The sequence below is a fragment of the Carya illinoinensis genome, chromosome 7 (genome assembly GCF_018687715.1).
Source record: "Carya illinoinensis cultivar Pawnee chromosome 7, C.illinoinensisPawnee_v1, whole genome shotgun sequence".
NCBI lineage: Eukaryota > Viridiplantae > Streptophyta > Magnoliopsida > Fagales > Juglandaceae > Carya > Carya illinoinensis.
In genome coordinates, this window is record NC_056758.1 from 27,783,481 (window position 1) to 27,797,887 (window position 14,407).

Here is a 14,407-nt window from a genome sequence, read left to right on the forward strand (position 1 = left end):
AAATTTATTTATATAAATATTTGTATAAAAAATTATTTATATAAGTCACAGCATGGGGCAGGCCCTTCTAGGGTCAGCCCGCCCCTTGCCCCTGCTGAGATTTCTTCCTGAGGGAAGAAATAATGTTTTAAGTTTTCTAACCAATATTTGTGTTTTATTATTCAAACATATAAATAAAATAATTATACCATCATTATAAAAACAAACTAATCATTAATGAGACTCACAACTTTTTAAAATTCCTATAAAAAGTTGTTAGGAATGGATGGTGGGGCCTCGCCACCCATCTGTTCGCGCCCCACCCCGCTTGGGTAGTAGTAGGCTTGTGCAGAAAAGAGCTTGGCCCGATTAATCCGACAGATCCAATATGGGCCCAACCGACTAAAGTCTGGTTCAACGGGTTTATTACACAGAGGGGTTTATTAAATCCTTTACGGGTTTATTACACATCGAAACCGACCAACCCGTCAAAACCATCCCCATTTATCCCTCATCCTCAAACCCTAGCATCTCTAGAAATCAGTCCATAATTTCCTACTCCGGCCAGACCCCTGGACATCAAGAGCTGTTGTTGGAGCATCTAGATGATTTCAACCTCTCTCTCTCTCTCTCTCTCTCTCTCTCTCTCTCTCTCTCTCTCTCTCTCTCTCTCTCTCTCTCTCTCTCTCTCTCTCTCTCTCTCTCTCTCTCTCTCCATAAATGCAATATTCCGTCGCCTCACCCATACTCCCCTCTCAATTTTCTCTGGATTCGAAAACAACATATACTCGATTTGAGCTTCAAGAGCGTACCGAAATGGTGCTGGTGGGTCTTGTAATCTTGCGGTGGCGTGAAGCTGAAGAAATGCAATCTTGACATCATTTTTAATGGCTTTTATGGTGGTCGCGGTGGTCAGTGGTCACGGTGGTCGCAAGCGTCGTAGAGAGCTATCTTGTCGGCGGTGCAGAACATCGAGGCCTTGTGTTGCATAAACTTTCCGGTCGTTCCCAGCGGCTTTTCACGCAGTGGGCATCGTGGATGCTCAATAACAGTTGACGCAAGACCCTCCTTCAAATACCCAACCTACGGCTTCCCCACGTCCTCAATGCGTTGCTGCCCTACACTATTTTTGTTCAACAACTTGCCGCAGTTTCCCAATAGCCACCTGCAAGATGAACAATCGTCTATTTTGCTGCTAAAAAACAGAGCACAGCTAAAGGAAAACACTACCCCACTCCATGGTAATCACACCTCTCTCCAAACACAAAGTCTCTAAAAAAGACCTTTTTTTCTTCCTTTACTTACTTTGTGGTTGGTTTTCGATTTGTCTATGTCTTTTCTGGAACCACGCTGATGAGTCTGATCTTTTTGCCTCCATACGTATGGCAGAACGAACGAGGATAAGATGAACGGGTTCAACCCGATCCGAATTATATGGATCGGGTCATGCCACCATGAACCGCATCCAACTGCATGTCGGGTCGGGTCGGGTCGGTCCCTACTGCTTCTCGGATTGCTCAGTGTGCATGCCTAGGTAGTAGGTGCACGTGGCCGTCAAATGTAAGGGTGCAGACCCCAACCCTCCCGCCTGCATTGGACCCCCGTCAGTTCGTAGTTATATATATATATATATATATATTTATATACTATAAATATACCATTCTCATTAATAATGACGTTACTTTTTAAAAATTTTCAAAATGACTTCATTTTGAATATGAGCTTAGTACCATATAATGAAAATTGAAACTGAAACCCTATCTCAAATCTTCACTTCTCTCTCTCCCCCTCCGTCTCTTGTCTTCTAGCATCTTTTCCCTCTCTTATCCCTCTTTCGAGATAAAAGCCCTCTATAATGAGATCAACAACACACTCCTCTCCTATTATAGTCTTTTCTCAAGCTTAAAAGTCTGAAGGCATGTCAAAACGAAGTTACAAGACTTTATATACATAGTAACGTTGCAAGAACAAGTACAAAAGAATGAAAAAGAGAGAGACTGCAAAGCCTTTGACGATGCTGCAAAGTAATGAGATTTGAGAGAGAGAGAGATCCCACAATTTCGAATTCGAACGGTAGCCTTTTGGAGGGAGTTGATCCACGTAGGATTTGTATGTGAATGGGGACCCTCAAGTGGCCCCCACCTGTTACGGCCTTTACTTTACAGAGACCAGACAAAAAATCCAACAAAGATTCAAATCCAACCCGGTCCGCTCCTTCTCGGTTCCCTACGCATGGGCCGCTCGATATCCCTTCCCAATCCCCACTATCGAGTTTCCCGATTACTGAACTTACCAGAATGTCCTTATCTACGTTAATTTTGTAGCCAGGTCTCAACCATAATATTAATTAATTTATATTAATATTAATGAATGTTCCAGAAAGTCTTTGTTCCATACAACAGATTTTGATATTGGGACAGCTCGAGTTGGGTGGACCTGATGATGCATTCTATTCGTGTGCGTACTTCTCAATTTTAAACTTTTTATTGGTAGATTTTGAAAGCAACGACACATTGTGATTGAGCGAGAGAGAGAGATGAATCGTACGAATCATGTGAACAATTTGAGCAACGTGATGTCATTCATCATTTTCATATACATCATATTATTATCTTATTTTCATATCTTATATTATATAAGTTGACATCACGTTCATATATATATATATATATCATATTATTATCTTATTTTCATATCGTATATTATATAGAATGTAACATATTTATTATTATCAGATAATTTTAATAATGATAAATATACCACATCTTACATAGTACATAAGATAAAAATTAAATGAAAATTTGGTGTATAAGTTACCCCATTCAAAATTAGTAATTACATAAATAATTTTAATGGTATATACACTAATGACTAACCCATCTTGTGATATATTTTTATGGGATATCATTTCATTAAATTATAATTATATACAAAAGGGGGGTGGAGAATCCAACAAACATTTTGTTACATTAAATATAAAATTTAAAAATATAATTAAAAGAAAGATACATGTACAAAAATAAGGCTGGACTGGTTCAAACCTCATTCAAAATCTCCTAAAAAATACAAGAAATTTTATAAAGTAGGATCATCAAATTAGACCGCCGCATAAAGAAATTGATGGCGTTCTGTATCCTTAGAAAAGAACATAAAAACGAATGTCTGCTAAAACTAGATTGTTGAGGTATAGGTAGAGGAAGAGGCACTTCACATGGGCAACTAGAATAGAGGAGTGAAAGATACACGGGCGTCTAGATTAGAGGAGTCATACGCAGTGGCTGTTGGCGATCGAGTGGACCAGGACGTAGATTATTTTTATATATATACATGTTTTAATTTCCTTATAATAAAATAAAGGAAAATAAGAGAAAAGATAATAAAATAACTGAAAAAATCTGTCAATAAAGGATGGAAACACATGGTTTTGGGACCATGCATGGATGTAATAGCTAGAGCTGGCACTGGGTATCTATTATCTAATGATATATATATATAGGTCGTGTAATATTTTTGTGCGAAGAAAGATGTACCTCTAGGCCCATGAGACAGAGAGATGAAAACACTAATGAAAATTTAGAAAAAGAAAAATAATAAGAAGATGAGGAAAGAAGAGAGGATGGGAAGAGAAGAGGTGCCCTTCCTCTCTCTTGTAATCATACACAAACAAATAAACTATTTTCTAGTAATGTTCTTCATCTAAAACTTAATTATGTAAAGAGTTATGCAAATAATTTTAAGTGTATCATTTTTCTTTCTAATTTGGATGGCGTCTAAAGTTAGAGAAACGTTTTATTTTTTTCTTAAAAATATTAAGAGAGCATGTTAGTGTTAAGACCACTATTACAAGAGCATTGTTAATGGAATAGCCAAATATTAAAAAGCATCTTCAAATACATAATAGAACGTAAAAAACCATCACATTGGATTATCCAAAACTTTGCTACATAATAGTAAATAGTATTTTTATATACAGTCACTTTTGAATACTTTTTTCGCGCATTATACTGATGTGATTGATTGATACAATCAATTATATTAATAGGATATGTAAAAATGATTATACATAAAATTTTTGATCTTATAATTACTCAAGCATAACCCTATCTCTTCATCCCTTGCAACAATTAATATTTACTCGATGAATATGTATTTTATTTCTTATTTCAATGAAACCAGCAAAAAGGTTGATAAATACAAATATATGGATATTAATTTTCTGGTTTTGAATTAAGGGAATTATTAGTAGTACTTGAAGTTCAAGGCATTATTATGTCAAAGTCTTAATTTTTCTTCAAGTTCCAACTATTGTTTTAGTTATTGTCTTCTTCTAAAATAATAGAATCTGAGCATTTGACTAAATAATATCTCCTTTTGCTTTCGTGAAGTGAAAATGACAGTTGTGTTGGAAGAATTGGGTCTCATTGTCAATAAATTTATTTCTAATATTAAAAACAAAATGGAATCCAATGCTTTGCCCCAACTTCCATTCCTATATCATGCAAAAGTTTTTTTTTTTTTCGTTTTTTTTACGCATTTTATTGATATGATTTGTTAAAATAATTATTTTATATTTAAAAAAATGATGCAATCAATTACATTAATAAAATATATAAAAAATAAATAAAAATAACTACAAATAGAATAAAAATGATTTAATTTTATTCTTTTTTATTTTTTCTTTCACCATTTTTTAAAACTATTTAGATATTTCTTAAAAATAAAAAATAAATCACGTATTCATTTAAAATACTTAATTAATCATTAAATAAAAAATTAAAAAAAATAAAATTTTGATAAAATTATCTATGGCAATGGTGTTTTCCTAATCCTTGCCTAAAGTTGGAGACAAAAGAAGAAATGTTTGGAAAAAAGGATATAAAAGAAGAAGAAAAGCAAAATCCATTTCCCATTAATCACGCGAAAGACAAAAAGATAGAAAAACAAAAGGAAAGGGCCCCTCTCCCCTCATCATTGGAAATATCAAAGTTGTCCTCACTTCGCTTCGCTTTGCCTATGCTATCACAATCATCCTTCGCCCAACGGTCTCCTCCATATATTCGAAATTGCTTTTTTTTTTTTTTTTTTAATTATTAATTTTCCAAAAGAAGCATTGTCTCCTCCATTTTCTTGGGAAAATGACACAGTCATATCTATTATCAACTCCATGATTCCTTTACCAAATGCTATAATTACTTCCAACCTACTTTCCTTGGATTGACATCTTCTTGTGACATAACGCTCTCCTGTTTCCGGAAGTGTAATAACTTCTCTAAGCTCACGGGAGAGTAATTTTGACGTAGTTTACATAATAAGATAAAATAAAATGATTTTATATGAAAAATAAAATATTATTTTTTAATATTATTATTATTTTAAGATTTAAAATTTTTGAATTGTTTATTATATTTTATATAAAAATTTAAAAAAATTATAATAATGAGATGAAACTATTTCGATATCCATACTGAGCTTTAGTTATAAGTTTCATAGTTTTCTTTTTTAAACAATCTATCAATAGAAAATTATTTTTTTATGTAGATATCAAATTTATTCAATTTTTAAAAAAAATACACGAAACTTACACGATCTAAAATTATAAATATTATTTTTTATTATAAAAAATTTATGCAAAATTTGCATAACTAAAATTGATAATCATCTTAGAGCCCTCTCAATGGCCCATGAATAATATAAAAAATGTAAAATATTGGAAAGAATGTTCATAAAATGAGCTTCATCCAATTAGGTAAAAGATTTTGCAAAATACAAGTTGTTGTAGTAACTCACTACATGCAGCGGACACTGTTTAACTGTTCATCTTTCAAATAATTTTATTATTATTTCTACTTCATTCATTTCCTCATTTCCTTATACTTTTTTTAAATTTCAATAAAAAAAATTTTATTGTTCATCATTTAAAACACTTCTATTTTATTTTTTTCTAAAAAAATCTTAGCAATATATAATAATAGGACTGAATTATATTATATTATATATAATAATATATTGTAAATAAAAAAAATATAGATATTACAAATTTATTAGTAGAAAAGAAATGTTAAAAAAATATTATTTAAATAATATGAAAAAAAAATAGATAAATTGATGCATAACATATTGTAAAAATTAATATATAAAATATAAAAATTAAGTTTTAATTATGTATTTTAAAGGAAATGATAAATGAAGTCTGGTCACCTAATCATAATGTGAGAGTGTTGGTATTTTATTGATGTGTTCATAAAATTGAAGCCGTCAAAACTAGATGAGCACTGCCAATCAATCAATTAAAGCTGGTGGAAGTAGCTATGTTGTTGAGTGAACGATCAATTAAAGTTGAGAAACATTGATGTTTTAAGCAAAAAAGACCCTTCCAACGTCCACGGAATAAAGGTCAAAAGTATTTCTTTTTAATTTCCTAAAAGCCATAGCTTTGTTACGCTTCCAACGTCCACCCAGTTTTGTTTGAAAAATGATATTTATAATCTTTAATATAGATAAATATAAAATTTATCTGATGAAATCATTTTTTAAACAATAAATTTTAATTTTTTTTAAATATATATATATATATATATACACACGAGATTTAGGTATGGTATGAATATATATGAGTAATGCTGCATACAGTCACTTTTGCGTACTCTCTGTACACTCTACTGATATGATTGGCTGAATTAATTTTTTTTTAATACACAACTAATCATATCACTAAAGTGCATAAAAGAGTTCACAAAAATGACTGCGCATAGAATTTTTGAATATATATATATAACATTGCTTGTTTTGTTTTGGGTGCTTATGACAATTGACTGTGAGTGTCATCCATGTAATTTTCTTGAAATCTAAGGTTCGATAATCTAATACCTCTGAGTTAAAAGTAACCCCAGGAAGAAACAAATTCAATTTTAAACGAGTGGCCGTTTGAAGTCCCGAGAGAGATAGAAGGAGAGAGTAGAGAGAGAGAGAGAGATTCAGAGTTATAACTTCAAAAACCAAACTTGAATGCAACCCAACAAAATCCATTAAAACGAAAACAAACTGAGCCTCAGAGTAATAAACACAGACACGGTTTCAGATAAGAGACTCCACACGGTTGGTTTCTCAGAGTGTGTGTTCGAGGAAGAGAGATGACAGGGCTCGTGATGATAACGAAGGGAGCGGGGTGTGGTGGTGGTGGTGGTAGGGGAGCAAAGGGTGGAAAGAGCTCCGAGGAAGAGCAAAACCAGCTATCGCTGGTGGCGTTTCTCGTGGCGGCTCTGAGGAAATCCATGGTTTCTTGCCGTGTTGATCGGCGGGAGGATGTGATGTCCGCCGTTCATAACATGGAAATCGGGTGGCCCACTAATGTTCAGCACATTACTCACGTGACGTTCGACCGTTTCAATGGGTTTCTGGGTCTGCCTGTGGAGTTCGAGGTTGAGATCCCCGGTCGAGTTCCGAGTGCAAGGTATCAACTGCTCTTTTCTTTTTCTTTTTTCCTCTCTTATTTTTTTTTTTTTTTTCCTGTTTTCGTTTTCTGGGTGATCTTGACTTTGTCTGTTTTATGTTGTTTTTCTTGGCTGAAAATATGGTTTCATTTTCGTCCTTCCTTAATTTTGGAATCTTAGATCTGGTAGAAGTAGGAAGCAAGTTGTTTTATTTACTACATTCTGGATCTTGAGGATGGGGCAGAGAGACAGTAAAAGACATTTGCATTGGTCCTGAACTTTTAGCTGCACTAGAGTCGAAGTTTTAAATCCTTCTATCTGAACAAACCCCAGATTTCACATACATTTAATTTGAACTTTTTTATCTTTTAGCTTAAAGTGTTTGGGGTTTATAAATGCAGGGTTTTGGATGTGATGATTAGAAGCCTAAAAAACCCCGTTTATTTGTAGAGTAAGTGGAGGAATAGAGAAATGACAAAAGGTTAAGCTTTACCTAGTTTATGAGTCTTATTTCATTGAAAAGTCTGAAGGCAACTAAGCCAGATAGTTCTGCTGAGCCAAGTTGAAGGTATTGTTTTAGTGATCGCCTTGTGTCCGCAAGTAATAAAGTCCGGCTTTCAAATTATAATCTTTTATTCTTTTCCTCTAGTTCCTGAGCAGGGAACTGTATATGGATATTTGGGTTCGCATTACTCAATGAAATAGAGTCCCTTGTATATTTAAGAAGATCCGTTGAGTTTTTGAGTTGGGTTCGTCCAAGTGTCCCAAACTATTGTCATCCTCTTGTGTTTCTAACTGAGCTGATTTTTTTGGGTCATTAGACGATGCCTATAATATTTCCCTAGCCACAAAATACTATTCATGTCTTCTTAATCATCATCCCTTCCCTTTGATGTGGTGACTAACAATCTCTTTTATCAATTGAATTTAATCCGAATTTCTTGCAGAGTCAGTTACTATCAAGTATGTTGGAATTTATTTTCCCCACTGTTCCATCATCAGCCTGTTCACTTTGGATTTATTTTTCATTACAAAAACTTTCTAGCATCTCAAATTGATTGCCAGTGCATTTCTTCTCTTAGAAATTTCTCCTCCCTGATGATTGGTTTATGCGTTTTGTGGATTGTCCTAACTTTTATTTCTAAGATTTTGCAGTGCTAGCGTGTTTGGAGTGTCAGCAGAGTCGATGCAATGCTCTTACGATACAAATGGAAATAGTGTGCCCACCATACTCTTGCTAATGCAAGAGCGCTTGTACTCTCAAGGAGGTCTAAAGGTACTAGTGTTTGATAACTTCTATTAGTTTACTTGCATGTAGTTGCTTGTTTATCATAATCTGGCTAATAAACAAGTTTCCTTGCTGGTTTCTGCAAATGATTTGTTTGTAGGCAGAAGGAATTTTCAGGATAAACCCAGAGAATAGCCAAGAGGAGCGTGTAAGGGATCAGCTGAACCGAGGCATTGTCCCTGAAAACATTGATGTCCATTGCTTGGCAGGACTCATCAAAGCCTGGTTCCGAGAGCTTCCTTCAGGGGTCCTAGATGGACTTTCTCCTGAACAAGTTCTCCAGTGCAACACTGAAGAAGAATCTGTTGAGCTTGTGAAGCAGTTAAAGCCAACTGAGGTTGCATTGCTTAATTGGGCTGTTGATCTTATGGCAGATGTGGTTGAGGAAGAGGAATCCAACAAAATGAATGCCAGAAACATTGCCATGGTTTTTGCTCCTAATATGACTCAGGTACTTGACCAAGATCTGGTCAGCATTTTCAAATAACCTTTCTTCCTTATAGTAGCAAGAAAATCATAACTACTGAGAATCTGTTTTGCTTTTAAAAGTTAAATGTTCTACCAATAATTTTCTGTGGTTGGTATTGCTTTTCATTTTCATTCTGTAAGTTTATGTTTTATTTTTCCTTTTTTTAGATGTCTGATCCATTGACGGCTCTAATGCACGCGGTTCAAGTAATGAACTTGCTCAAGACCCTGATTATGAAAACAATAAGAGATCGGGAAGAGTCTGCTACTGGAGAATATTCACCTATGTCATCACGTTCTTCCAATCAGCAAACCGACGAGGATTTTGACAGCCAGCAGGAGATGGATATAAGTTGTGAATTGCAAGCACCTACGTCAGACAATGATGATAATTGCCCTTATAACCACAGCAGTGAAGATGAAGATGAGGTGGAGTCATTAAGTGAGATAGAAGAATGCTTCTTAAGGCAATTGGACGGAAAGAATACCACCACAAATAGTTTCTCAGAAGAACCGGCAAATGATCCACAGTCAGAGCATGCAAGCCCCTCAAGTTGTTTGGGCTTCAATGGGGAGTCCGGTATCAGCAGCGTTTCATTCTCGGAAAGCAAAAATGGGAAATCTAGCTCAAGTTCAAGTGATGTGGAAGAAGACTTGGAGACAAGCCTGATTGCCGTGGAAACAAAGTTTGATAAAGAGAGCCCATCAATAGCATGTGCAAGCACCAATGACGTGGAGATGATTGATAAATCGATGTCCACTTCGTCTATGCCATTGTTGACATCTACATAATCTGCGTGACTTCTTTCATTTTCGTAGTGCTTGTTTGCTCTGGAATTTCTCTCGACGGTTGTGATTGCTCCTGTAAATTATTAATACAGCATTGAATGTGAGGCTCTCCTTATACTGGGGTAGGGAGGGAGGGAGTGTTTTGCCTGTGGATTGTGAAATATTCAGGGTTCAGCTTACGGCTGAACATGTGCTTGTTCTGTGTACCTTTCAGTAGTAGTCAACCATTTTCTAACCCCTTAGCATTTTCAGATTGGAATGAATTGTCAGTCAGAAGTCGAGTCCTGTTTCCACGTCGAACAATTTCGAAGTCTATTGAATTTGTAGGGAGCTTTGCTTTGCTTTTAAAGTTGGCGTGAAAATTCTGCATGTTTTCATCTGAAATCTCCTTTCCATTTTTTTTTTTCTTGTTTCGGAGGAAGTCAACGTATGCCTGTCTGACCCCCATTTATGCATATCGCACTATCATCACCACCCTTCCTCCTGCTTTTGCATTACATTACCCGTCCCACAAAGTGAGGTTGACGTTCTCCTGCTGCATTCTCGCTTGATAGATCTGGCGTCCATCATGTCGTTATCTCTCGCCTCATCTGATTTCTCTATGATTGTTTCTTCTCTCTCTATCCCTCTCGCAATGTAGCTCGTCACTTGAAACGTTCAAAAAACTACAATTGTCAGTCATGTCTTTTGTTTATTCATTCAATTGAGTTAGATGTCAGAGTATAGATTTCACCTGTACTTGAGAGGGATTCTGATGGGTTTAAGTTGAGATAATAGTGGGAACCAATCCAATCATTATCCACTCCCTTTGTAATGGCATATCTTTCAAATCACCCTTTATTTGTGCTCTAATAGTTCCAGCCTATAATTCTTCACTACATTATTCAGCCACTGTGCAAATCATGCCAAACCCAGTTGCCATTTTCTCACCCTCATATGATTAATACTTCCTTGTCTGCTCTCTTTTACACCATCTTAAAGAACACTGTAGTCACGCACGTTTTCAGCAAACTCCCTTTCTTTCACCTCGTGACACAACCTACTCCTAGTCTTTACGCCTCCTACCCCAAATAAAATAAAAGAGAGAAAGAATTGATGGGTACCAAATGAATGTGAGTTGATCTCCTAATTTACCGAGCTGGGACTAGTTGGTTCTCGGTTGAGCCAGAACCAGAACCAGAACAAGAACAAGACAACTCCTTTGTGATTTTGGGATCCATTGCAAAATAAACAATAAATCAGCATAGCATGCTGTGAATAAAGCATATCTAAGAATGTTAGATGGCAATTGTTATCGTATCAAACTATCTGTTGGCACAAGTTATGTACAATTGTAATAAAACCTAATCTAGATCAACAAACCACCACCACCCCCTACCTGTCCTGTTTCTCCTTAAAAACACACCAAGAGCTAGAGAGAGAAAGAGAGAAAAAAGAAAGAAAATACCAGGAACTAGACGTATGAATAAGACTGGAAAAAGTAGACTCAAGACTTAAGAAGCCAAGCATGCCTCCCAGAACCTCCTGCTCTTCTCCGCTTCTGTCATCAACTGATCTTTTCTTGAATCGACGGAAGCACCAGATTTCTGGTGGCCTGTTGGATTCCAATTATGTTCACTATTCCATGTTTGGCAGCTATGGGCCTCCTCTTCCTCCACCTCCTCCTCACGACCAGCGTCGTCATCTTCGTCGTCAGATGATTCATGAAGAACAAATGCTTGAGGATCACAATCTTCGAGCTCGTTATCTCTAAGAGCATCGAACATATCATAGCTAAACGATTCTGCATCATCGTCGGCCATGGCAATGTCGACGTGGCCAACGTCACCTTCGGCGGCGGGATCACAATTATCTTGGGAGTCCCCGGTGGCTTCAAAGAGAAAGAAAGAAGAGACATCCACAAGATGATTTCTGACGTCCATAATGTTTAGGAAAGAAAGCATGGGTTGGTACCCCCAGAAGCTGGTGCTGATCCTCCTATACATACATACAGAAGATAGACACAGACATACAGACACTTACCAACAGGAAAACTGAAGTGGGAGGACGTGGGTTGTCTTGTTTGACACTAAATTACGGTGGGCTTCGCTTCTTCTAGTTCTAACTTAATTGAAGGCGCTCCTTCATAAAGGAGAAGGTAACTGGTTGAAGCATTTGTCATTAGTCTTTTCTAGAAGGACCGAAAAAACCAAAGGGCATGCTAAAAATAATCCAGCACGCCCTTCTAGAAGCAAAAAGAAAGCAAAATGATTTATATCGATGTTCCACCGAAACCATCTAGAAGGAAAACCTCGATACCCGCCTCTCCCAATACTTGCGTGGGGCACACGTTTTTGGTGGGTGGTGGAAAATCTCTCTTTAAAATGATTCATTTGCTTTGTTTTGCTGGCTGCACTGGGTTCAGTTTGGTGTTGTAGAACGAAGTCGAAGTTAAAAGTGTAACCATTCACAACTTTGTTAAAAGATAATGGTGGATAAAAGGTATACGGTGTGGTGGGATTGGAGGTTTCTTTTTTTCTTTTTTTTCCAAGGTGGGATTGGAGGTTTCTGTTTATATCCAGCTAATTATCTGCAACAGTTTTGTGTAATCAACTTTGAGTATAAAAATAAAATAAAAAACAAAAAACAAAGACACTTTGTTAAAACGATTAGAAAAATTGTTACTAGATAAACGGTTTATTTAGATTACGTGTATGTTTAAGATTGCGGTAAAAAATATAATTTGACTTAAAATTTATAACTTCTAATTTAAATAATAAATTCTACTATAAAAAAATTATTTACTATTCAATAATTATATGTTTAAAATATTTTTAAATATGTTATTTTTGTTTAGAAACAAATTTTAAAAAATGATTTCTGATGTAGAAATTACGATTATTTAAAATTTTAAAAATTATGACCATATTTTTAAAAGTTTGAAAATTATAATTATCTAAAAATTGTATAAGTATTTTCGTCCATTAACAATTTTCTTAAAACTAGAGTTACATTTCATATTATCCAGAAAAGCACATTTGAGGAATGAGTAATGTTTTACACCACACCACCATCTCACTTGCATCCTATTATATATAATGTGACACATTGATTACTATTTGATGATAAAAAAAGCATGTAATAAGTGATCATTCAATAGTAATAAATGTGTCATATCTTATTTAGTGAGATACAAATAAGATGATAGTATAATGTATAAAATTTTCCTTGAGAAAAAGCATATCAAAATAATACTTTGATTCAAACGTATATTTTAACTTATTTGAAGTAAAAAGTTATTTAATTTATAATACCCAAACAACCTAATTTTTTTAAACACCAACAGGGTGAGCAACACAGCCTGCCAGGTTGAGATTACCAATTGGTAGATGGACGGACTTGATTGCATTTGAAAAAAAAAATAATAATAATTCTTTTTTTTTAAAGAGCTTTTAAAACTATTTTAACACTTTTTAATATTCTTACCATAACTCCAAATAGGTCCTACATGTTATAATACACCGGTTCTCCTTAATTTTTTTCTTTTCTCCATTTCATATATTATCATTATTATAAAAAAAACTTTATTTATCATCATTTTTACATCATTTTCTCAACAGGTGTGGTATTAAATAATTGACTTACAAGTATAATATAATATATAATCTCTAATTATTAAATACTACAACATAAAAGGATAATAAAAGAAATGGTGGGCAGCTAAAAGGGATTGTAGTTAAAGGTGCTATCATCCACTTTAAAAAGAGTAGTTCTAGAGTGTGGCTCCCGACACTACCCATCGAGAAAGCTAAATGCCTTTTTTTTTTTTTTTTTTTTTTTCTTTTTTTCACACATTTTTTTATAGCCTTCAACATTGAAAACAAATCACAATATCATTAAAAAAGACAATTATTTAATTACCAAGTCAAAAAATAAATGGTACCGGAAGAAATGCTCATGCCGCAAAACCAGGAGCCCAAGAACTTTTCCTCTAAAAAGGGGGAAAAGCGAGTTCATTTAAGGGCGTCTAAATAGTGTTTTATTTATTTTGAGGCCCTTAAAATGAAGTAGATAAAAAAACGTTGCCCGGGGGAGGGGGGTAGAGTAGATGACTTACCAAACTGAAATAATTAAAGGCTGCGGAACGTTTTGACAGGGAAACGGCGTCCATTATTTCTCTTCTTCGTCGTCTTCTTCTTCTTCTTCTTATTATTATTATTTAAAGAAAGAAACGATTGAAACGTGGGTTAAGTACACAGCTCCCATGGTCCACAGCTTCCTAACATCAAAAAGAATAAAAACCCAAAAGATATCTTCAACCAAAAAATTATGTTACGGGGGTTTAGGCTGAAGTAAAATTCAATTCAATTCAATTCTCCCAAATATACCCCCACTTTTAACAGCAGCTTGACTTTTGTGACAAAATTTGACAATTGCAAATATCTCGAGCATGTATTAAATCTCCCATGTCTAT

At 34.9% G+C, this 14,407-nt stretch overlaps 2 protein-coding genes across 3 annotated transcripts; one reads left to right on the plus strand and one right to left on the minus strand.

Moving 5' to 3' along the window:
* The first annotated feature begins 6,874 nt into the window (after positions 1-6,874).
* On the plus strand, positions 6,875-10,303 carry LOC122315716 (rho GTPase-activating protein 2). 2 transcript variants are annotated; one of them, XM_043131819.1, is made up of 4 exons: positions 6,875-7,429; positions 8,556-8,685; positions 8,798-9,148; positions 9,334-10,303. In XM_043131819.1, exons 1-4 carry the CDS (start codon positions 7,110-7,112, stop codon positions 9,955-9,957), a joined length of 1,425 nt encoding a protein of 474 aa, XP_042987753.1. In that variant the 5' UTR covers positions 6,875-7,109; the 3' UTR covers positions 9,958-10,303. The 2 variants fall into 2 exon arrangements, with proteins under 2 accessions (XP_042987753.1, XP_042987754.1); XM_043131820.1 differs by having other exon boundaries at positions 6,876-7,429; positions 8,565-8,685.
* Positions 10,304-11,225: 922 nt separating this feature from the next.
* LOC122315718 lies at positions 11,226-12,632 on the minus strand. Its single transcript, XM_043131825.1, has one exon. The coding sequence runs from the start codon at positions 11,937-11,939 to the stop codon at positions 11,448-11,450; it is 492 nt and encodes a 163-aa protein (XP_042987759.1). The 5' UTR covers positions 11,940-12,632; the 3' UTR covers positions 11,226-11,447.
* Positions 12,633-14,407: the final 1,775 nt, after the last annotated feature.